Consider the following 25663-nt stretch of genomic DNA (forward strand, 5'->3'; position numbering starts at 1 on the left):
ATGCGTACTACCACATTCGGATGGACAGACGATCCAGGAGGTTTCTTCGCCCGCTGGGAGCCAGTCATTATCAGTTCAGGGTCCTCCCTTTGGTCTCACCTCAGCCCCCAGGGTGTTTACCAAGGTGCTAGCGGTGGTAGCGCCCACCTGAGGCTCCAGGGATTACAGGTCTTTCCGCATCTGGACGACTGGCTCCTGACGGCATCATCAAGGCATCTTCTGTGCTCAGCCAGGGATTACTTTCTTCAACTAGCACCAAGGCTGGGCATCACGATCAACTGGGAGAAATCTTTTCTGAATCCAACTCAAATTATAGATTTCATAGGAGGAAGACTAGACACCAGTTCAATGCGAGCCTTCCTCACCCCAGACCGTATCGCCAGCCTGAGGTGTCATGTGACAGCAATCCTGCAACCATCTCCAACTGCAGCTTCGGGTCCTGAGGGCCCTAGGTTCTATGGCGGCAGCTATCCCGCTTCTAATTCATGCCCGTGCATGCGGGTTCTTCAATGGACCCTTCAAGTTCAGTGGTCTCTTGCCTCTAAACGCTCCGATTGCGGTCAGCAGAGCGTGCAGGGACTCCCTTCTGTGGTGGCTTCTTTCTCCGGAGCCCCTGGCAGGGAGACCTTTTCGCTGCATTTCCCGAGCCACAGTGACCACGGACACTTCTTGCCTCGGGTGGGGGGCATTCTGCGGAAAGATTGTCCAAGGCATGTGGAATCCCACAGAGACGTCATTGCATATAAATGTCCTGGAAATGAGAGCGGTGCTCCTAGCGTTGCAAGCACTTCACCACATTCTTCCTTCAGGGACTATTGCGATTCAGACAGACAACATGTCGGTAGTCTGGTATATCAACAAGCAGGGAGGAACCAGGTCTTACCCCCTTTGTCGAGGCCATGAGAGTCTGGGAATGGGCAATTTCCACCAAACGCTTTCTGGTAGCAACGCACATTCCGGGAAAGTCCAACATCCTTGCGGACAAGCTCAGTCACACCATCCTTTCTCCACACGAGTGGTCCCTCAATCTTCAAGTAGCGAAGAAGATTTTTGCCGTTTGGGGGCAACCCTGTTGCGATCTTTTTGCTTCTCCCTCAAACGCCAAATGCGACAATTTCTTCTGCTTCCCCACCAGGGAGTTCCCGAGGGATGCTCTGGTGCATGCTTGGCCTCCCGGTCTCCTTTATGCCTACCCTCCACTTCCTCTGATGCAGAGGCTTCTGCAGAAAGCCAACAGTTTGGGGAGCAGAATGATTCTCATTGCCCCATTCTGGCCTCGACAACCTTGGTTCCCCTTTGTATGGTCTCACAAAATCAATCCACCATGGATTCTGGATCCAATTCGGATCTCATCTCTCACCCTCTGGGAATGCCAGTTCCCAATCTGGACCCTGAAGTTGACAGCTTGGCTGCTCCAATTCCAACCTTAATTAGGACTCCCGTATCTCTTCACCGGTCAAGGCCATTTTGGTGGCTGCTCATAAACCTTCCACCAGACAGGTTTATCGGAGTAAATGGAAGAGGTTCTCTATATGGGCAGGACAGAGAACTGTGGATCCTTTTTCAGCACCTATGTTCGGTGCTGGATTTTCTAACAGACCTCTTTCATCAAGGGGCTAGTTCTTCCACGATTAAGGTACAATTGGCAGCTATCTCGCATTATCACATTGGTCATGACACAGCTCCCCTTATGACAGCAAAATTATGCAAAACTTTTCTCAAAGGAGTTTTTTTGTTAAGGCCTCCAGTCAAGGAGGTTGTACCGCCTTGGGACTTGTCTTTAGTCCTGCAGGCCCTTACTGCTCCTCCCTTCGAGCCTGCAGCTTCTGCTGATTTAAAATACCTTTCCTGGAAGACTGCCTTTCTGGTAGCTATCACTTCAGCCAGAAGGGTGTCTGAGCTTCAGGCTCTATGTGTCAAACCGCCTTATCTTTCTTTTTTTCCCTGATAGGGTATGCCTCAGGACCAATCCATCTTTTCTTCCGAAGGTCTCTTCTGAATCCAATATTAACCAGTCAATCAATTTGCCTGTGTTTTTCCCAAGTATTCAAACAAAGGAGAATACAAATTGCATTCCTTGGATGTTCATAGACAATTACGTTTTTATATTAACAGGACAGCTGGCCACAGGAAATCAGATCAGCTGTTCGTCTCCTTTGCCAAATTTGCTCTGGGTAAAGCAGTATCGAAAGTCACTCTATCTAAATGGATTGCTAATTGCATTCTGCAGGCATATGACACTTCAGGCAGACCTGCTCCTCAGAGGGTTACGGCTCATTCTACTAGGGCAGTTTCTACGTCAGCCGCCTTTAAGTCCCGTGTTTCGTTGGATGATATCTGCGCGGCAGCTACTTGGGCCTCGCCTCATACTTTTATTTCTCATTACAAGGTGGATGTTGTTTCTAGAGGAAGAGCATCCTTTGGCTCAGCGGTGCTCGGAACATCCTTCCATGACGGCCCAAGATTCAGGTAGCTAGGGACTCTGTCCCACAGGTTGCAGACGAATGAAGTCTGCCTACTTCAGATTTAGAAGTTATGTACTCACCATAACGTTCCATCTGAGTAGGTGACTTCATTCGGATGCAACTATCCTCCATCCCCTGACCTTTATAGAGCGAGTATTTATGCTGTTTTAGTGTACTGTGGTCAGTATTTTGAGGCAAACTCAATCTGAGGTCAGTCAGGGCTTGGCAAGGGGTTATGGGTAAGAGGGAGGAGCTAGGAGCTCGGAGCCTAAGCTTTTGAATTGCCGGCTCGGATCCGAGGTCGGATCCGATACCCACAGGTTGCATCCGAATGAAGTCACCTACTCAGATGGAACGTTATGGTGAGTACATAACTTCTAATTTCGGTGCCGACTCTCCCTCTCGGTGTCTCGGCACGGATCACCTCGGCTCTGTCCTCGGGATCGGTGCCCTTGGCTTCTGCGTCGGAGATTCCTCCGAGTTCTTCGGAACCAGGGGATTCTTTGGCTCGGGATCCGGGGACCTTCGATCTTATGAGGAAGGTATTGTCTTCCCAGACAACTACCTCAGCAGAAGCAGCGTCTCCCTCCCATAAAGGCCCGTTGTCCTCTTCTGCACCTACGGCTACTCAAAAGCGTCGAGCACCAGTGTCTCAGCCGCTCCCAGAGGGAGCCCCCTCTTCCTCGGAGGCTTCGGATGCCCCCCCCCCCGAAGAAGTCCCGAGGAAAAGATTGTGTAAGAAGAGGCACTTGGATTCTCCACAAGAGTCCTTAACATCGGACACTGACTTGGATGAGTCAGAAGGGTCCCCAAAATCACCCTCAGAGGATGTCTCCTTTTCTGACATCCTGGAGATCCTAAAACAGAGAGGTGATTGGCAAGCCCTACCCCCTTCTGAGGATGAGTCAGTCTTGCTGAAGGCATTCGGTGCTCGCCCTTCTTCCTCCTGGGTCACTCCACCCTTCGATGAGTTAATGGATTTGATTGCTCGGGGAGACACCTGACAGAGTGGAGCCAGTTCCCAGAAAGCCTAATAAGTATATTACGGCCCCTCAGTATAAGGCATACCTCACAACGGGAGTTCCAGTGGACGCTATGGTGGTGGCAGCTGCCACTAAAAAGGAGATGTCTGAATCTTCCTCATCTGTCCATCCGCCTAACAGAGATTCTAGGACCATGGACAGATATGGGAAGCGCATTTTTAGTTCAGCGACTTTTTTTCCATGCGATCGCTGAACTATTTGACACATTTCACACGCTACAGAGGATCTAGTCAAAGAGTTGGGAGATACCCTCCAGGGTACTACAGATGCTGCTGTCGCAGATAAGGTTACAGCACAGCTCAATACCCTTACATCAATTGTAAACTCGTCCATGAAGCTCATCTCGTATGCAGCCAAGGGTCGAGTAGGGCTGCAGCTTCAGCGATTGCTCTCGTGGACAATCCTGGATGCGCTTATGCTCCTTTGAAGCCTTCAAGTCTTCCTTTACTAACGCCTTTGATGGTGCCACTCTCTTTGGCCCCAAAGTAAAGGAGACCCTTACCCGTGTGAGCAAGAGGGAAAGACTCTGTCTGCTGTCGGAGTCCGCTTTTTCCACCCCATCCAGACCGTACCCCAAAGGGCAACGAGGTGGAAAATGTGGTTTCAGAAACCCCAGGGTTCTTTCCCAAGCACACAGGGTGATGCCCTCCAGAGGCAGAGGGGGGCAGAAGTGGAAGACGCCGCCTGGCGGCAGAGGGGTTCGCAAAACCAAGGCGACAGGGATACGTCCCTGGGAAGCCTTTCCAGCACTCCTGAAGGAGGCCCGACTGTCCTGCTCTGGAGGCAGTCGGGTCGCTTAGCTTTATACCCTCAGGCCTGGCAAAGTCTTACCTCAGACAGATGGGTAAAAAGCATTATTACCAGAGGTTACAAAATTCCATTCCTATTTCCCCCGTTACCACAGAAAAGATTCCCAGATGTACCGCCCCATCTGCGAGAACCTGCAGCTATAGAAATTTCAAAGCTGCTAGAAAAAAGAGTCATCCAACCAGTCCCGGCGGACCAAAGAGGATTCGGAACTTACTCAAGGTTCTTTTTAGTTCCAAAAAAGACAGGGGACTGGAGGCCAATTCTAGACCTAAGCAAGCTCAATACCTTTGTGAAGAAAGAAAAGTTCCGGATGGTCATGCTTCAATCGATCCTTCCATTCTTACAGAAGGACGACTGGACGTGCTCAACAGATCTCAAGGACGCATACTACTACATCAAAATGGCCAGAGCCTCCAGGGATCACTTGCGCTTCAGGCTGGGAGCCAGTCACTATCAGTTTCGGGCCCTGCCCTGTGGTCTAACCTCAGCCCCCAGGGTTTTCACCAAATGCAAGGTAGTGGTAGTGTCTCACTTGAGACGCCTAGGATTCTGGGTGTTTCCGTATCTGGACGACTGGCTCCTTACTGCCACAACCGAGCGTCGACTGATACAGGCCAGGGATTACACACTCGACCTTTGTGTTCTACTCGGAATTTCCATAAATTTCGAAAAATCTGCCTTACAGCCGTCACAGCATATCTCATTTGTAGGAGCAGATTTGGATACCCGTTACTTCGCCCAGAAAGAATAGTCTCTCTACAAAATCACATATCTCTACTCCTGTTGTCCAAGAAATCCCCGGCCAAACTGGTTCTAAAAGTCTTGGGACTCATGTCAGCTTCCCTCATTGCAATACCCTTGGGAAGACTACTCATGAGAGTTCTTCAATGGCTGCTGTTCTCACAATGGTCGTTCCAACAGTTACCGCTGACACACGAAATTCACATCACAAACACCTGCAAGACACACCTGTCTTGGTGGCTACAGAATTACAATCTCATCGGCGGCTGGCCGTTTGTGCTACCCACTCCAACAGCTACAGTGACCACGGACGCTTCCCTGATAGGGTGGGGGGGCATCTTTCAGAGACAGACAGTCCAAGGCAAATGGACCAATCTAGAGTACAACCTGCACATCAATGTTCTGGAGATGAGGGCAGTGTTTCTAGCGTTGCAACACTTTTCTCCCCTTCTACCTCTAGGGACCATTGCAGTTCAGACGGACAACATGTCCGTAGTCTGGTACATAAACAAGCAAGGGGGAACCAAATCTTACCAGTTATGCAGAGAGGCCATGAGAATTTGGCAATGGGCAGAGTCCACGGGTCGCTTTCTGATAGCAACGCACATCCCGGGGTTATCCAACGTCATAGCGGACAGGTTGAGCAGAGCCATCCTGTTACCTCACAAGTGGTCCCTCAAAGTACTACCCAAATGCCAAAAACCATTGTGTTCTATGAACATCTACTGTTACAGGTAAGCAGGACTTACACAACTTTTAATTGAATTAATATTTTAAAATTGTCTCTGATTTTGGGCCTTTGTCCACCTACTATGTTTGGCTTTGTCCCCTATTTTTGAGAGCTGTGGTTTTAGATGCTAATAGTGTTTATTAGTTATTAACAGGTGAGATCATTGGCTCAGAATGGAAACTTAAAACAATAATGTGAGGAGTAATTTACTGTGAAATTAAAACTTTTTAAAATATCTAAAATGTTTTCCTTGCTATTATTACAAAAGTTGTTATGTATGTCTTGCAGTGACATCACTGAACAGTAACTTGAGCTTAACTTGTATAATACCTCACTTCTGTAGGTGAACATGATGACTTTAGCAGAACGAATTATTGAAGCTACTCCAGAACGAATCAAACAGGATAATTTTGTTGCATTGGAGACTTCACTAACTGATCAAACAGACAACATGGGCATTAACAGTACAATGAGCTGGCTGGCCAGTTACCTCGCCGATGTAGATCAGTTGCCCACTGCCGTTCAGATAAGGTCAGTCAGACAGTATTAATATATAAGGCATGTATACTGTTCTTTAGGGCAGTTTGCTGTTGTTGTTTTTTTCTGTCACTGTTATGTTTTGTGCATTTGCTTTTCTGTGCATTAACAGAAGACTTTCTGCATGTTATTCTGGGAAGTCATATACCTCTGAATGTTTCAATATTCTAGGGTGTGCAGTTACCAGATTTAGCCCCGTTCATTCCCTGGTGAATGCTGATAATTTTGTAAGGTTAGACTTACTTAATCCATGTAATTATATGGCAGTTACATCAGGACATTTGCGAAACAAACCTCTGCAACACAAGCACCATCTGTATCTGTTTATCCCATGTGGCAAATGTATGGGTTAAACATGATTTGAATTAGTCACTGACTTTATTGATTAATTACCGAATAATAGATTTAGTTTATGTTTTAGTGATTTGAAAGTAAGTAATAAAGTTACTTTTTTAGATGTTATGTTAGAAGGTTTGGAGGGTATGCCTATACATACCAGAGTCCACAGGAAATTTGTGGATGGAAATCAGTATTTGAACAGACGTAGTTGCCATCCAAGTCATACTAGTGCAGCACTTCCTTATGGAGAATTACTTAGAATGAGGAGGTTGTGCAATGTGGAATGTGAATTTATTCAAGAGATTGAAAACACTAAAAGTATGTTCTTAAAGAGGGGATATGATATTAATATACTTAATGAAAGTGTTAGTGACATCTTGAATTTAAATACACAAAAGAGGCAAAATGTCAGATGGACTATGGGCACTAATGGAGAAAAAAGGTGAATGAGTGTATGTAACAAATTTGATAATAAAAATATATATTTTGTTGCAACGTATAGTCCCTTTAGTGATAATGTGATAAAAATAGTTAAGTATTATTACAACTTTTTGGTTAAGCATGAAGATTTCAAGAATGTATTGTCTGGAACACCAAGCATCACATTCAAAAGAAGGAGAAGTATTGGTGATATGATCATACATGGGAAATTTATTATGCCGGAAGTACTTATTAGTAGATATGTCATGAATTTATATCCCCCATTTAGAGGTACAAGGTCATGTGGTAAATGTTGCACTTGCAAGTACATAGTACCATTTTTTTAATGTATAAATGATGTGAAGTATGAGGCAAAGACATCTATAGTTGTGAATTAGTGGGAATTATATATGCTATTAGGTGTCCTTGTGATTTATGTGGGGGAATGTAAGCGGGCTTTTAAAATCTGCTTACAGGAACATCTTAGATACATAAGAAAGGATAGACAAGAAAGCCCAATTGCTTGCCATTTTCAAGAATTTCATCAAAGTGATGAAAGTGGATTAAGTGCTACTATTATGGATCAAGTAAAATGTGGTCCATATAATAAAGTTTAAAGAAAAAACTGTTGTACAAAGAAACAGTTTTTATCTTGAAATATGACACCTTTGCTCCAAGGGGTTTGAATTTGGAGTGTAATTGGAAGGTTTTTATCTAGTTGGAATGATATTTAATTATTCAGTTGTATTTAATTGATGTCAATTAACTAAAGAGTATATTTGAGTTTGTTTAGGTTATTAGTTTTTTACTCTGTAAAGGCTATATACCAAGGCGTTAAGAAGATTCTGTGTTTTATTAAAGAACAGTTTTGGAGAAACTCTGTGGGGTTTTTTTCTAATTTTGGAACTTATTGGGATATCTGGCAGTATGTGGTAGTTTTTTTATACTTTCCTCTTTGGACTGTGGTATTGGACAAGCACCATGTGTATCTGTTTATCCCATGTGGCAAATGTATAGGTTAAACATGATTTGTTTTCTGAACCACAGTAATAGTCTAGCCAGTCGTATGTTGACTTCAACATCCATGACAGGGTAAACACAGTGTACCAGTATCAACACCAGTTTTGTGTGTTACACTTACTTTGGAGATTATTGGAATTTCTGGCTCCCTGGTCCTGTTGTTTCTACATCAGGCTAGACTTGCTGATTCCACTTTGCAGTCCTAAAGTCCAGGTCTGTGGCATGATGCTTACAAAACATTGTCAACCTTTTCTGCTGCTGCCTCTGCTGATGGTACAGCCCCATGATTTCTTGTCAGCCTAGAAGTCACCCTTTCTGATGGTACTAGGTGATAGTCCTCAGACTGTGAATGAAAAAAAAACACAGGTAACAGCACCTGTAAGAGCAATCAAGCAACTAAAGCACTATTTTAAGTTAGGGCCTTAAAGTGTAGAACCTATGTAAAGAAACAAAGAAAGAAAGATTTAACAAATCTAATATGGATGCCCTTATGTATACTGATGAGTAATGGATGGAGGGACACAACACAGGATTTTCTGTAAATTAAGAGTCATGCAGAGTCAAAGAAAATGTCCGCTTTCACAAAAGGAGTTGTGAGAACAAGACAGTGAAGTGTAGGGTGGATAGTTCATGGGCATTATTTAGAAATAGTTTTTTATAGGTTCATAGGTTGGTACTAGGCTATCGGCCCTAGGGCCTATACAAGCCTAGCCATAACAATTCCCTGGCTATTTCTTCCCACATTCTTTCCTAATAAGATGGTGCATACTTTCACAGTCTTCCAATGTACAGAGAGTGGGTTTACCTTTATATGTGCGTACTGCACATGTGTGAAAGTGAAAAGTCCGAAGGGACGTTTTCCAGTTTTTGTAAAGTCGAATAAAAATGCTTCAAATGTGCAGTGAGCGAATGCACAGTGACATTTGCTCATTGCAGATTCGGCACTTTGGGTGCAGATTGTACTATAGTGGGGATCAGGAAATGGACCCTTTCCCCACTGTAGTGAAATCTTGAGGTTAGAATATTAAAGTAGGGAGTGTATGGGGGGCGCAGCCCCCCACATAGGGTGTGCAGGGGGGCTTCCCCGCCTGCATAACATTGTGTGTTCGACATTGGAGTTTGAAACTCAGCGAATTTGCTGTTCGATTTGCTGAATTTTGAACTTTGGTGACATTTGATATGCAGAATTCATCATTTTGGTTCGCACAATGGGCCGATTATGATTTTCAACTTTATAAAGGTAAATCTAGTAAGTGCTTAAACATTTTGAGAGAATTTAAGGAAATGCAAACAGTACATCTGTTGGACAGAGTGAATTAATTAGGAGTTTTGTTAGATAGGATGTGTGACTTGTCCAGCAGCTGAGGGATGGGTAGATCAAGTGGACAAAACAGTCCTTACCTGCTAATAGTTTATGTGTTTCATTGGAGTGCAGGTTTGAAAACTGAATTTAGAGATGGTAATCTTACTTTATTTTATTCTGCTTTTGTTTAGTGGGTTTTTCCAACTGGGTTTAGTCAGAAAGCTCATTTCAGCAGACATCCAAGGAAAAAAGCTCCAACATATTACATTTTCAAACAAGCATTTGCTAATATATCAAATACCACATGAAAGAACCAGATCCAGTATAATCCACAAAACAAGAGTTTAATGAAACACTCTAGCGCCTCGGCAACTAGTGCCTTCCAGGATTCAGTTGTTTTGGATTTGGTAATATACATGAGAAGACATTAAGTTATATACATTAAAAATTACTCATTATACAATGACTGATCATTAATATTCCAAAAGGAGCACACTTATTGGTCTGCCCAGTCAGCATGCCTGTTGTAAATCGTAGCATATATCAATGGAAATTTTTTTCCATTGCTATATGCTGTAACGTTTTTGTTTTTATTTTAACAAAAATAATTAAAAAAAAAAAAACATGTAATTCTGTTCCCTGGATATAGCAGAGAGACAGGACAGAGAAAATACTAGAAAATCAGGTACGTTATTCAAAACTAAACACACGTACCTGATTTTCCTTGTATTTCCTCCATTCTGTCTCTCTCCTAGCCCGTAAACTGCACAAAACTTTTTTTTTAATTGAAAAAAAAAAAAAAGAAAACAAAAACTGAGTAATGGAGACCTTCTTTTCCCCATTGCTCCCTTTCCACAGCAGTGATGTACTAGGTATGCATGGGAACGCAAGTTCCATACACATGCTCAGTAGATTAAAAAAAGCAACAGGATATATGCCGGCCATGGAAGGACAGAACGGCGCCATTATACAAAGACATTATTTAAGAAAAGTAAGTATTTTTTTCTTAAATAATGTCATTCTATAATAGCAATAACTGACTCCATGATGTGGTATATTAAGATTTACCCATGGCTGACTTTAATCTCACCAACTGTGGGTAAATCGTAATATACTACTCTGACGTTGTCGGTTATTGCTTAATAAACTTGCTAATTAGATTACATTCATATGAAATAAAGGCAACTATTACAGTATAAGAGATACATATGCATTAGTAGATGTTGGACAATGAGCATTTGAAGAGGTCTGTTAGTGATTTGCTATTATGTACTACATGCCCACCTATGGCCACTTAATATTTGCAATTAAAATACTATATAATTCTTCATGCACTAGCATCTCAAAATACACAGAAGTAGTGTACACCTACAGTTATTCTAAGGCTTGAGAATGAAGCTCCCTGTGACAAAAAAAAAAAATGTTCCTGGTATGTTCTAGTGAGGTCCATCATTGTCAACCGCAGGACTGATGCCATCAGATGTTAGGCTGCTCAGCATCTAAAATGTTTTCATAGTACCATCCTATTCCTATTTACCAATAATGTTTTCTCTTACAATGCTTTAAATCAGAAGCATCAGAGTAGTTGCCCAGGCTTACTTTTCTGGCTTTTCACTTACTTTTTTGTAAAAGGAATGCAATTTGTTGTTAAAATTAGTTTGCTATTGTTCATATTGGCTTTTCTGTGATTATGATCAACTTTCAGGTTAGATTATTCCAGTTTTGCTTTATTTTTTTCAACAACTTTACTGTTTCAAACAGACCTTTCTAAGGTCTGGGTATTTTTCTCAACTCACTGCTATTGTTGCATGTTTGTCATATCTCTGCTAATGTGTTATCACTGTTAAAGGCTTTTGCTAGTCGTCTTTGTAGTGGCTCTTGACAGTTTTGCTGTTCTTGAAAGGACTGGTAATATTCCTTTAAGAATGAGAGTAACTCTTTCAAAGAATGTAAATGTGGGCACAAAATTCTACCCCAAGATAAACATTCACTGCATTTACTTTACTTACGTGAAGAGCTTTTTTCCTACAGCTTGTGATATATGAAAGGCATTTACACCTTCTGTTGTTTGGGGTCAAAAGACCAAATTTAAGTTGTTCAGAATGGAACAAGGTTCTGTGCCTGCAAATTATTATGTTTCTGCTTTGAGTTGCCATCTCAGGGTTCGTAGGTTCATAGGTGTATACTAGACTAGCAACCACTAGGGCCCTTATAAGCCAAGCTGTGCATCCCAAATGTGACCTACAAATTTGATTTATGTAGGGGGTGATTTACTGACTGCTTCTGTCCATAGACATAGGTGCCAGACCAGGGGTGAATTTCTAGTTGCCCATCCAAGCTGCTCTTAAATAGGGTTATGTAAGAACTCTGCTTCACATGGATGGGAAGCCTGTTCCAGAGAATGAGAATTCTCTGAAAAAACATAGCTGTCTTTCCAGTATGTCCTATTTATGTCACAAGAAAAATGTAGGTATTTTGATCTAGTAGTTCTAATGCTGTTTGCTTTGCAGATGTGCAAAAGGATAAACTTTCGCTCTACCACCCATCTTTTCTACACTACCCATCTCTGCCCTTCTTTCTATCCCATTGCTAACTAAAACTCACAAAATACCTTGTAAATACTGCTTAATTGTGTTTAATATCACAATTAATCTACTAGTTGGTAACTTATTCTAGTTGTTTAACTTTTACCTTTATCATCTGTGCATATCATATGTTTGCTAACCTTTACAACTATTGTAAATTACTAATTTGCTCTGTGATTATTAGTTTGTATCTTGAATTTGTTCTATATTTTTATTTACTGTTTGCATGTTATGTGTTATACTGTGGAGCTTTTTTCCCAGGGCCTCCACTGAAAATGGATTCTTTTGGCCCAGTGAACTTTCCCATAAGCAAATGCCAATAAATGAATAATTTCTGGGAGAAACCTTGCTATGATGTCTTTGCATCCCTAACCATCACCAAGTGCAGCAACTTTTCCCACATCCCTTCACCCAGAAGATCAACCCAGGGGTACTGTCATCCAGAAATGTCTCCCAGGAGGCCTTTATGTTTTTCGACATTTCTTCTTATTTCAGATTTGATATAGAAAGCCAGATAGAAAAATCCAGAGTTATACAAATGTATCTCCATTTTTGGTCTTGAAACGTGTGGTTTCCTCTGCTGAGGCCTCATCTTCTGGTGAAGCTTCTGTGCTTGAAGTCTTTAAGAACCAAAGCGGCAGATCTGTCCACCAAGCCCATCTAGCTCTGTTCTCCATCCATGTAACTACATGGTTTCTTCAGTTCAAGTAATTGTCACTTCGTCTTCATACCTTGATGAAATAGTCCAGATTCTTACAACTGCCCAAGAACCCAGTACTGAATAAATCTACTAGAGTAAGTGGACACTTTTTTTTAATATGGACTACTTCTAAGGGTTTAGATCCATTTACAGCTCCAGTCTTAACAGTGTTTATCTGTCTTTCTCAGATCTCCATTTCAGGATTAAGCTGTTCTTCCTTTAAAGTGCTCTTCTCAGGCTTTTCCACCTTTTTCCAAGGATCTCAAATCTTTGATGTAGGATTAAGCTGTTCTTCTGTTAAGATGCTCCTTGTATGCATTTCCATTTTTTTCACCAAGGTTCTAACTCCTGATTAATATCCTTAAAAATATTTAAGGCATTTATGACACGTACTTTGCTTGTTAGACCTTTTGAGGATCTTTCCATGCTCAGGATTTGAAGTTCATTTTAGAATAATGTACTCTTCCTCCCTTTGAATCAGAGGCTTCTGTTCAGCTGAAATATTTCTCAGGCAAAAAACATTTCTAGTTGTCAACACTTCAGTTAGATGAGTTTCTGAATTATGACTATTATCTGACATTCCTCCATGTTTGATTTGTTTTCTAACAATGTGAATGTTTGCTGCACTGTATGGATGCCCACAGACTGCACAAATTTTATGTGGGCAATAGCTAACCCCACTCCCCATCTGAGGTGCGATGCCCGATGTCTTCAAGATTTGCACTCATTCAGTGCATTATTTCCACAGTGGTGGAAGATGAACATTCCATTGCTAGGTGAGAGACCTATGGCCTGTTCACTCCTGCTTATGAAGCCATATTACCAGTTTTGAGAGTTATGTGGCAGGGAGTGGGTCAACTAGATGGTCCCTTATCTTGGCCTGCAATAGCTCCTTGGTTGGGGAAGGACTTAGCAGGGAAGTTCCTGCCAGATGCAGAATGAGCTATTGTGGCCCATATGGGGGGAGGGGTGTCACTAGTAGGTATCTGCAGCGCCTTGCCCCCAAAGATGATTGTGCTGGTATCACCCACTCAAGATCATCCTGTCCCACCTGCCCCCTCAGATGCCCATGCCGCTTAATCAAACATGAGATGTCTGGACTGCAATCAGAACTTTATCCCTTTTCAACATTGCTTAAGGACAAACTTAAAGGAAAAATCTTACAATTTTTTTGTCCTTTTCTCAAAAGAAATTGTATTGTGGTGTGCCTAGAGTTACTTTATCTAGACATTTGAGTGATTGCATTAAATTGCTTCAAAGAACTCAAAAAAGTGTTTAACTTCTGTGCTTAGAGATCACTGATTCAGGACAGTGACTACCTTTGAGGCATGTTTCAAGCAAGGCAGAATCAATCGTGTCCGTCTTGGAGGATGGAGTGAACAATGCTTTAGTGCAAAGTCATGTTAAGGTGCATGATACCCAGGGTATAGCCCAGTCTTCAAGTCAGTCTTTTTCTTGGAGTTCTCCTAGGAAAACAAAACAAAAAGTTAGGCATATTTCATCTGTCATTCCTCATTGAGTAGACTGGGAAGATTGTCTGGGTTTTGCTAATGGCTTATTTCAAACCTTTAGTTCTTTAAATTCTGACTTTTTAAAAACTAGCAAAATTGTCTTTCTTTATTAGATTCTAACTCCTAGGATGAAGGACAAGAACTTTTTAAAACTAGCAAGATTTTTTTACTTCTAGTCTGAAGGACAAGAAGTAGATTGAGATTATTTTTCTCATTGCTTGCACCCTAAGAAGAGGAATCTGATTTTGAGTAGTTTTTCTTCAGATTCTCCTCCTGAAGTATTATCTTTCTCTGAAACCATAGCCAGAAATAAAGCAGTGTTTCAGAGGGAACAAACTTGAATTCTAGTATCCCAGAAAAAACACGTAAAAACTTATTACAACTGGATTTTTCTCAACCTGCATCTATCCTTCTTGTTTTACCAACTTTAGAGGATGTTCTCTTAATGGCATGCATCATGCCTGTGAGTCAACCCCCTGCCCATAAAAATCTAACAGATTATGCTAGGTTTCCCAGATCCTGCCATACACCTTTTTAAAGTTAATCCCGTTTCTTCTGATGAAGATGTAAAAAACTTTGACTGATTTGTGAAGAAAGTATATTCTTCTGCTACTTTAATGTTTAGAATTTTGAATTGTCAGCTCATATGTAAAAAAAAAATTGCTGGCTTCTTTTGAGAATATGAGAAACTTAACTGCTGACCTTCCTTCTTCAGAAATAAAAGCACCTCTGAACACACCATGTAGTGTTCTTATGACTCTTCTGATGCTATGTCCATTGTAGCTGCTACTGGATCATTTATTGTAAAGGTTTGTTTGGTTATGTTCACAGATTTACCAGAGGTGATCAGAGCTGAGATCTTGAATTATCATCTAAATAAATATGTTTTGTATTGCCCATCTTGTACTGAGATCCTTCAAAAATCTGATGAAAGAGCAAAGTTAATCCAGAGGGTGAAATGGATTTTTCAATCCTTCTGTCCCAAGTTTAATAGGATATCTTCCTGTAAAATAGAAACTTTTTACAGGGGGGAAAAATGATCTTGGCAAGTTACAGGCAAACAGACTTTTAAGAATCAATGGCAGGGAGGCTCAGAAAAGAAAGAGGGACCCTCCTTAAACCAAGGACAGCTTCAAAAGCCAGCTGTTCTCCCCTTCCCACTCTGGTAAACCATTCAATTTTTCCCAGAGTCTAACTCTTCAGTTTCCTCTATGGCATCAAATCACCTCATACAAATGGGTTCTGACAATAATTCAGAAAGGGTACAATTGGTACTGGAAGTCCCTTCCTCCTTTTCAGAGGATTATTTCTCAGCTAGAAAACCAAACTTCTCTGTTCCTAATAGGAGGTTATACCAGTCCCTCCAGAACAGAAGAAGGACTTTTTACACAAATTTTCTGTTGCCAAAGAAAGGAGGAACTTAGAGGCCAATCCTGGACTTGTCTTTTCTAAATCTTTTCCTTGAAGTTCCAAACATCAGTATACTTTCCCTGTAGTTTATTTTACCCCTCATGACAGTTTTTTAGTAACTCTAGATTTGAAAGATGTGCGTCATCATATCCAAGTTCAGGAATATTTCATAAAAACTGCAAGAAAGACACAGCCAAGCTAGAGTCTTTGCTGTATAATACCTTAAACCTCCTCTAGTGAAGGGATATATGCAAGTGTGTCTTGTCTTTATTGGCCTGAACTATCCATAACTACTTAAAAAGTAAAAAGTCATGAGCATTCTAAAGCCATGTAGCTGAAACAGTGATATGCCCTTAATGGGTCATTGTCATCTATCCCATGAACCTCTAGTGCTGGAGCTATAAGCTATTACACAGTGAAGACTTGTATGGCTGGCTTTTTCTAGCAGTTTTTACTGAATGATTTGCCTGTGAACTTTTTACCCTTTAGTTTGGATCTAAAGCCTACTTGGGCTATGAAAATACCTATGCAAACACTTCCATGCTAAATACCTAAACCTACTAGACTTTGGTGTGGAAGTCTTATTACTTTCCATTGTTCCTAATCTTCTCTAACATCCTAAAGTTGATTATTGATAATATAATTATCATGCAATATTTTATACACTCTACTAATTATCCACTTTTTAACAGAAGCTGCTGATGTTCATCATACTGATCACTGCTGCAAGAGCCTTAGCTGTGTAGGTTATTTCTGGCCAAGGATATAACAGCTGGCCAGCTTCCAAAGCTGAGCTGACTAAAAGACAAGTTTGAGTGCCAAGCCCTTCAGATCTTTGCTGCCACCTAAGAGTATGTTCCTCTAAGGCTTTCAAGGATCGACATTTGGCTTGGTGCTGTTCCTTTCCTGGGCAAATAAGTTCATTTTGAGGAAAAACCTTCCATTTTCTAAATATTGCTGATTCTGAAAGGGTTATTACCCTCTATTTTTTCAGAAGCTCTATCTGGAGCTCACCCCCCCCCCAAACAAAAACTTAAGGAGCCACCGATTAAGCCTTCTGTTCCTTTCGAATCCTTGACTCCCTCGTTGTATCCGACCATGGAACCATGAAGGAAGAAGCACAACAAGATGGATCTGAAGATGGCTCCTACCCAGCTGGCATCAGATAGTAAAATGGCTTCCTTGGATCCCAATCTCTCGAATCCAAAGCCTTTACTGAGAATATCCTACCATTTTGATTATCTCCCCCTTTCCTGGAGTCCTGCAAGCACTCTATATCACCATCAGTGACATCATCTTGTTCTTCCAGAAGTTTAACCAAGGAAGATGTGATGAGGAAGTTTCTCTTGGTGAGATACAGATGGGAGTCCAAGAGCTCCTACCCCTTTGGGTCAGGAAGCCCTTATTGTCACTAAACCATCAATCACGAAGTGCACCAGGTCCAATGGTTTCAGAAGTGAATGACTCTCAAAGCCAAAGCATCCCTATCGGATCCGAGGCATTAGAGTCAACTCCAAAGTTGTCGAAGCCATCTCTACCCCTTGGAGCTTTGGCAATGGATAGCTCTGCTCTGACTTCTGCCTCAGGCAGATTGCCTTCTGTGCTTAGGGAGTCAATGGGTAGGAAGCTTGCCTTTTCAGCTCCCTCAACTTCCTTCTTACCAGAGTATTCTGTCTTTGAGATGGTGGAGAGAGTGTTCTCTGCTTCTGAAGGACAGACGGTTCCTCCCCTCAGATCTCCCTCTGAATCCTGTATGACTCTGTGCCTGGAGCCCCATCATTCCACTCCACTGAGACAGCCAGCCCATCCAAAGTTTCCTGGCTACCCAGCAGGGTATTACTTATTCTTCCAATACTTTTCAGGAACACCCCACTAAAGAAGTCCCTAGCAAGAAGAAGTGCAAAACGGAGGCACTTGGAATTCCCTCAGGAGTCCATCACTGAGGATACAAATTTCAGTGAGAGGGGAAGGGATCCCAAGAGCTCCACCTGAAGATGTCTCATTTGGAGATATCCTAGAAATCCTTAAGCAGAGGGGTGGTTTGTCCATCGATAACCCTTCCAAACAGGAATCTGTACTCCTGGAGGCCTTTGGGTCTGGCTCATCTACCTCCTGGGTGACTCTTTCTGCTGATGAGCTTATTGATTTGATCTCTAAGCGGGTGTGGGAGGACCCTGACACAGTTGAGACAATCACCAAAAGACCAAACTGTGTTTTGGCAGTACCTTTAAGAAAGGAATTTTGGAGCAAGGGAGTTCCTATAGATGCCATGGCAGTGGCCACCAAAAAAAGCTCGCGGAGCAGAGTTCTTCTGTTCAATCCCTCTAACAGAGAGTCTAGGGCATTGGACAAATTTGAGTGTATGTGTGCATGCTTCAGTGACATTTGCACTCAAATTGCTGAATTATTTGGCACACTGCACGAGATTACAGAGGGATCTGATTAAAGAAATTTCAAACTCCCCTATCGGGGACCCATACTCCTGAGGCTCAGTCTTCTGTGGCCTTGTAGTTGGCTACCTTTCAGTCGATCACTAACTCATCCATGAGGCTTATCTCCCATGTGGCTGAAGGTACCTCAAAGATGGTGGGTTCAGGCTTTTTGAAAGATTAGTATTATTCTGGTTTATTCACTGTCTTTTCAAACTGTTGCTAGCTTGATTATTAGCTTGAATAAAAAGCTGCATGAAATATAAAGGGTTAATCTAAAATAATGTAAAATGCTGAAAAATAGAAAGTAGTATATGTGCTGGCAAACTTGTAATAGCTTAAATAGATTTTGGCATCCATGTAAAGGAGTATGTATTAAGAAACAAAGTCTGTAAAAATAACTACTTAGATGGCAGCTGCAAGGACATCCATGAAGTAAAGCTGAAATATCAAGCAAGATAAACACAGTGCTGGAACACTACATTTCAGATAACTTAGTTTCCTTGGACCACCGAGCTTAAAGAAAGGACAAATCATAAATTAGAAGATCAAAGAAAAAACTGTTATACAAAGAAAGAACTGTTTTACATCAGACTCTGGAAAAATACCAGATCTTCTGGTATAAATGTAACGATGCATAAACAGACTTTGGGAATTTGCTATAGAGAGCTGACAGCATATGTGTTGCGTGTTTGTAGAACCAAAAGTCAAATGTAACAGAAGTGTCGTACTAACTAAAGCAGTTTACTGAAGCAGTTTGCCTCCGTGTATTTATTGTACTTAGTACAATCCAGTATTTAAAAGTAAGAGTTAATATACTGTGGTGTGCTTGCATGCAAATCTAAATAACAAGAAGTAACCAACAGAAGGCAGCACAGAAGTCTTCATTTCTCTTAGGAGGCATGCCTGGATGCACTTATGTGACTTTGCAGAGCCCTTCAAGTCTTCTTTTGTCAGTGCTCCCTTTGATGGAAGCTCTTTATTCAGCCCAAAAGTTAAGAAACCCTTTCTAGGTGATAGCAAGATGGAAAGACCCTCCCTGCAGTGGGCATATGTTTTTTGACTCCTCAAAGGACCTTTTCTGGGAATCAATGAGGATGTCATAAAATGTGATTCAGGAAGTCCCAGGGTCCTTTCCAATAGTAATGTGGAGATAGATTCTCCAGGGGCGGTGGAGGGGACTCAAATAGAAGACACCACCCAAGTGGCAGAGGAGGCCCACAGAACCAGGGGTCCAGAGATTCCTTCTCTAACAGACCCTACCAGTGCTCTTGAAAGGAGGCCCTTGTCTGCCTCTAGAGGCAATTGGGGTAATTTATCCATGCACCAGACATCCTGGTTAGACATTACAAAAGATACTTGGGTTCAGAGAATTGTCCCCAGCGGTTATATAATTTCCTTTTTCCTCCCACGTCCACCTGTATGCAAAATTCCTGATGTTCCCCCCAGTCAGAGGAAAGCAGCAGACTAGAAGTACAAAAGCTGCTACAAAAAGAGTCAACCCCCTGCCCTTAAAAATCTAACAGATTATACTAGGTTTCCCAGATCCTGCCATACACCTTTTTAAAGTTAATCCCGTTTCTTCTGATGTAAAAAACTTTGACAGATTTGTGAAGAAAGTATATTCTTCTGCTACTTTAATGTTTAGAATTTTGAATTGTCAGCTCATATGTAAAAAAAAAATTGCTGGCTTCTTTTGAGAATATGATAAACTTAACTGCTGACCTTCCTTCTTCAGAAATAAAAGCACCTCTGAACACACCATGTAGTGTTCTTATGACTCTTCTGATGCTATGTCCATTGTAGCTGCTACTGGATCATTTATTGTAAAGGTTTGCTTGGTTATGTTCACAGATTTACCAGAGGTGATCAGAGCTGAGATCTTGAATTATCATCTAAATAAATATGTTTTGTATTGCCCATCTTCTACTGAGATCCTTCAAAAATCTGATGAAAGAGCAAAGTTAATCCAGAGGGTGAAATGGATTTTTCAATCCTTCTGTCCCAAGTTTAATAGGATATCTTCCTGTAAAATAGAAACTTTTTACAGGGGGGAAAAATGATCTTGGCAAGTTACAGGCAAACAGACTTTTAAGAATCAATGGCAGGGAGGCTCAGAAAAGAAAGAGGGACCCTCCTTAAACCAAGGACAGCTTCAAAAGCCAGCTGTTCTTCCCTTCCCACTCTGGCAAACCATTCATTTTTTCCCAGAGTCTAACTCTTCAGTTTCCTCTATGGCATCAAATCACCTCATACAAATGGGTTCTGACAATAATTCAGAAAGGGTACAACTGGTACTGGGAGTCCCTTCCTCCTTTTCAGAGGATTATTTCTCAGCTACAAAACCAAACTTCTCTGTTCCTAATAGGAGGTTATACCAGTCCCTCCAGAACAGAAGAAGGACTTTTTACACAAATTTTCTGTTGCCAAAGAAAGGAGGAACTTAGAGGCCAATCCTGGACTTGTCTTTTCTAAATCTTTTCCTTGAAGTTCCAAACATCAGTATACTTTCCCTGTAGTTTATTTTACCCCTCATGACAGTTTTTTAGTAACTCTAGATTTGAAAGATGTGCGTCATCATATCCAAGTTCAGGAATATTTCATAAAAACTGCAAGAAAGACACAGCCAAGCTAGAGTCTTTGCTGTATAATACTTTAAACCTCCTCTAGTGAAGGGATATATGCAAGTGTGTCTTGGCTTTATTGGCCTGAACTATCCATAACTACTTAAAAAGTAAAACGTCATGAGCATTCTAAAGCCATGTAGCTGAAACAGTGATATGCCCTTAATGGGTCATTGTCATATATCCCATGAACCTCTAGTGCTGGAGCTATAAGCTATTACACAGTGAAGACTTGTTTGGCTGGCTTTTTCTAGCAGTTTTTACTGAATGATTTGCCTGTGTGAACTTTTTACCCTTTAGTTTGGATCTAAAGCCTACTTGGGCTATGAAAATGCCTATGCAAACACTTCCATGCTAAATACCTAAACCTACTAGACTTTGGTGTGGAAGTCTTATTACTTTCCATTGTTCCTAATCTTCTCTAACATCCTAAAGTTGATTATTGATAATATAATTATCATGCAATATTTTATACACTCTACTAATTATCCGCTTTTTAACAGAAGCTGCTGATGTTCATCATATTGATCACTGCTGCAAGAGCCTTAGCTGTGTAGGCTATTTCTGGCCAAGGATATAACAGCTGGCCAGCTTCCAAAGCTGAGCTGACTAAAAGACAAGTTTGAGTGCCAAGCCCTTCAGATCTTTGCTGCCACCTAAGAGTATGTTCCTCTAAGGCTTTCAAGGATCGACATTTGGCTTGGTGCTGTTCCTTTCCTGGGCAAATAAGTTCATTTTGAGGAAAAAACTTCCATTTTCTAAATATTGCTGATTCTGAAAGGGTTATTACCTTCTACTTTTTCAGAAGCTCTATCTGGGGCTCACCCCCCAAACAAAAACTTAAGGAGCCACCAATTAAGCCTTCTGTTCCTTTCGAATCCTTGACTCCCTCGTTGTATCCAACCATGGAACCATGAAGGAAGAAGCACAAGAAGATGGATCTGAAGATGGCTCCTACCCAGCTGGCATCAGATAGTAAAATGGCTTCCTTGGATCCCAATCTCTCGAATCCAAAGCCTTTACTGAGAATATCCTACCATTTTGATTATCTCCCCCTTTCCTGGAGTCCTGCTAGCACTCTATATCACCATCAGTGACATCATCTTGTTCTTCCAGAAGTTTAACCAAGGCAGATGCGATGAGGAAGTTTCTCTTGGTGAGATACAGATGGGAGTCCAAGAGCTCCTACCCCTTTGGGTCAGGAAGCCCTTATTGTCACTAAACCATCAATCACGAAGTGCACCAGCTCCGATGGTTTCAGAAGTGAATGACTCTCAAAGCCAAAGCATCCCTATCGGATCCGAGGCATTAGAGTCAACTCGAAAGTTGTCGAAGCCATCTCTACCCCTTGGAGCTTCGGCATTGGATAGCTCGGCTCTGACCTCTGCCTTGGGTAGATTGCCTTCTGTGCTTAGGGAGTCAATGGGTAGGAAGCTTGCCTTTTCAGCTCCCTCAACTTCCTTCTTACCAGAGTATTCTGTCTTTGAGATGGTGGAGAGAGTGTTCTCTGCTTCTGAAGGACAGACGGTTCCTCCCCCCTCAGATCTCCCCTCTGAATCCTGTATGACTCTGTGCCTGGAGCCCCATCATTCCACTCCACTGAGACAGCCAGCCCATCCAAAGTTTCCTGGCTACCCAGCAGGGTATTACTTATTCTTCCAATACTTTTCAGGAACACCCCACTAAAGAAGTCCCTAGCAAGAAGAAGTGCAAAAAGGAGGCACTTGGAATTCCCTCAGGAGTCCATCACTGAGGATACAAATTTCAGTGAGAGGGGAAGGGGTCCCAAGGGCTCCACCTGAAGATGTCTCATTTGGAGATATCCTAGAAAGCCTTAAGCAGAGGGGTGGTTTGTTCATCGATAACCCTTCCAAACAGGAATCTGTACTCCTGGAGGCCTTTGGGTCTGGCTCATCTACCTCTTGGGTGACTCTTTCTGCTGATGAGCTTATTGATTTGATCTCTAAGCGGGTGTGGGAGAACCCTGACACAGTTGAGACAATCACCAAAAGACCAAACTGTGTTTTGGCACTACCTTTAAGAAAGGAATTTTGGAGCAAGGGAGTTCCTATAGATGCCATGGCAGCGGCCACCAAACAAATCTCGCGGAGCAGAGTTCTTCTGTTCAAACCCTCTAACAGAGAGTCTAGGGCATTGGACACATTTGAGTGTATGTGTGTATGCTTCAGTGACATTTGCACTCAAATTGCTGAATTATTTGGCACACTACACGAGATTACAGAGGGATCTGATTAAAGAAATTTCAAACTCCCCTATCGGGGACCCATACTCCTGAGGCTCAGTCTTCTGTGGCCTTGTAATTGGCTACCTTTCAGTCGATCACTAACTCAACCATGAGGCTTATCTCCCATGTGGCTGAAGGTACCTCAAAGATGGTGGGTTCAGGCTTTTTGAAAGATTAGTATTATTCTGGTTTATTCACTGTCTTTTCAAACTGTTGCTAGCTTGATTATTAGCTTGAATAAAAAGCTGCATGAAATATAAAGGGTTAATCTAAAATAATGTAAAATGCTGAAAAATAGAAAGTAGTATATGTGCTGGCAAACTTATAATAGCTTAAATAGATTTTGGCATCCATGTGAAGGAGTATGTTATTAAGAAACAAAGTCTGTAAAAATAACTACTTAGATGGCAGCTGCAAGGACATCCATGAAGTAAAGCTGAAACATCAAGCAAAATAAACACAGTGCTGGAACACTACGTTTCAGATAACTGAGTTTCCTTGGACCACCGAGCTTAAAGAAAGGACAAATCATAAATTAGAAGATCAAAGAAAAAACTGTTATACAAAGAAAGAACTGTTTTACATCAGACTCTGGAAAAATACCAGATCTTCTGGTATAAATGTAACGATGCATAAGCAGACTTTGGGAATTTGCTATAGAGAGCTGACAGCGTATGTGTTGCGTGTTTGTGGAACCAAAAGTCAAATGTAACAGAAGTGTCGTACTAACTAAAGCAGTTTACCAAAGCAGTTTGCCTCCGTGTATTTATTGTACTTAGTACAATCCAGTATTTAAAAGTAAGAATTAATATACTGTGGTGTGCTTGCATGCAAATCTAAATAACAAGAAGTAACCAACAGAAGGCAGCACAGAATTCTTCATTTCTCTTAGGAGGCATGCCTGGATGCACTTATGTGACTTTGCAGAGCCCTTCAAGTCTTCTTTTGTCAGTGCTCCCTTTGATGGAAGCTCTTTATTCAGCGCAAAAGTTAAGAAACCCTTTCTAGGTGATAGCAAGATGGAAAGACCCTCCCTGCAGTGGGCATATGTTTTTTGACTCCTCAAAGGACCTTTTCTGGGAATCAATGAGGATGTCATAAAATGTGATTCAGGAAGTCCCAGGGTCCTTTCCAATATTAATGTGGAGATAGATTCTCCAGGGGCGGTGGAGGGGACTCAAATGGAAGACACCACCCAAGTGGCAGAAAAGGCCTACAGAACCAGGGGTCCAGAGATTCCTTCTCTAACAGACCCTACCAGTGCTCTTGAAAGGAGGCCCTTGTCTGCCTCTAGAGGCAATCGGGGTCATTTATCCATGCACCAGACATCCTGGTTAGACATTACAAAAGATACCTGGGTTCAGAGAATTGTCCCCAGCGGTTATATAATTTCCTTTTTCCTCCCACATCCACCTGTATGCAAAATTCCTGATGTTCCCCCCAGTCAGAGGAAAGCAGCAGACTAGAAGTACAAAAGCTGCTACAAAAAGAGTCGTCCAAGAGACCCCAACAGAACAGAGAGAATCTGGAACTTACTCAAGATTCTTTTTAGTACCAAAGAAAACAGGGGACTGGAGGCTGATTTTGGATCTCAGCAGTCTGAACAGATCAGTTCAGCACACACAAGTTCCAGATGGTCATGGTTCAGTCCATTCTGCCCTTTTTGTACAAGGATGACTAGATGTGCAAGATAGACCTTCAAGATGCATGCTATCACATAAAAAAGAATAGACAATCCATAAGTTCATAGGGTTGTACTAGGTTATCAGCCCTAGGTCCTATACTAGCCTAGCCATAAGAATTCCCTGGCTATTTCTTCCCACAGTATTTACATCTCTGGACCCCTGTCTAGCAGGGTGACTGACATGATCCCCGAGGTAAATTTCCTATCTCCCATCCAGTCGTCAAGGTTCCTTTTGAAGAGGGCCAAAGTGGCACTCTGCTTGACATGTATGGGCAGTCTATTCCAGAGCCTGGGGAGTCTCTGGGTCAGGAACCTATCCCTCCAGCATGTTTTATTCATTGTGATGACAAGGTTTAGATCCCTGGAGCATGTGTCTCTGAGGGACTGGGATTTCTTTAAGTGTAGCATGTCCAACAGCTCTGGGTTTGACATGGCCTTGTATGTTAAACACAGATCGCCTCTGAGTAGACGATATGCGACAGAGTATAGGTGGAGGTTTTTTAGACAGTCAGCATAGGGTATCTGCTTTAGGCCTGTGATTCTTTTAGTGAGGTATTTCTGCGGCCTTTCCAGTTGTTACAGATGTCTTGAGATGTACATACCAAATGGGGCATTGTATTCTATAATGGGTCTAATGAGGGATGAGTACAGTGGGACAATGACTTCTTTTTTTCTGGATGAAAAGCCCTTAGTGATGAGGTGTGCCACATAGAACGATTTCCTGACTGTTGTGGCGATGTGGTTATCAAAGGTGAGACCACTGTCCACCTGTGTCCCTAAGTCTCTTATCACACTTTCGGCGTTTAGTGTACTGACACCTTTGTGGTAATTTATGGGTACATGTTTTTTTCCCAAAGGGGATAACTATACATTTCTTGGCATTGAACTTGAGCCCATGGCTCTGGCACCAAACATCTGTTTCTGTAAGGCCCTTTTGTAGAATATCCACATCATTTGGGATTCAATAATGGCTCCCAGTTTGCAGTCATCTGCGAAATTTGTTAGCCAGAGTCCCTTAGTGTTGGCCTGTACTTCAGAGAAGTAGATGCCAAACAAGAGCGGTCCCA

At 41.9% G+C, this 25663-nt stretch overlaps 1 protein-coding gene across 5 annotated transcripts in view; it reads left to right on the forward strand.

Moving 5' to 3' along the window:
• The window catches only part of CAMTA1 (calmodulin binding transcription activator 1), a 2166856-nt gene that overhangs the window by 1234522 nt on the left and 906671 nt on the right, over positions 1-25663 (forward strand). For all 5 annotated transcript variants that reach the window (XM_044056441.1, XM_044056437.1, XM_044056440.1 and 2 more), the window contains one exon: positions 6133-6320. In XM_044056441.1, coding sequence (XP_043912376.1) covers positions 6133-6320 — 188 coding nt within the window. The remainder of the gene's footprint in view (positions 1-6132; positions 6321-25663) is intronic.

This window comes from Protopterus annectens, chromosome 14.part0, assembly GCF_019279795.1.
Source record: "Protopterus annectens isolate FY-2018-M chromosome 14.part0, PAN1.0, whole genome shotgun sequence".
NCBI lineage: Eukaryota > Metazoa > Chordata > Ceratodontiformes > Protopteridae > Protopterus > Protopterus annectens.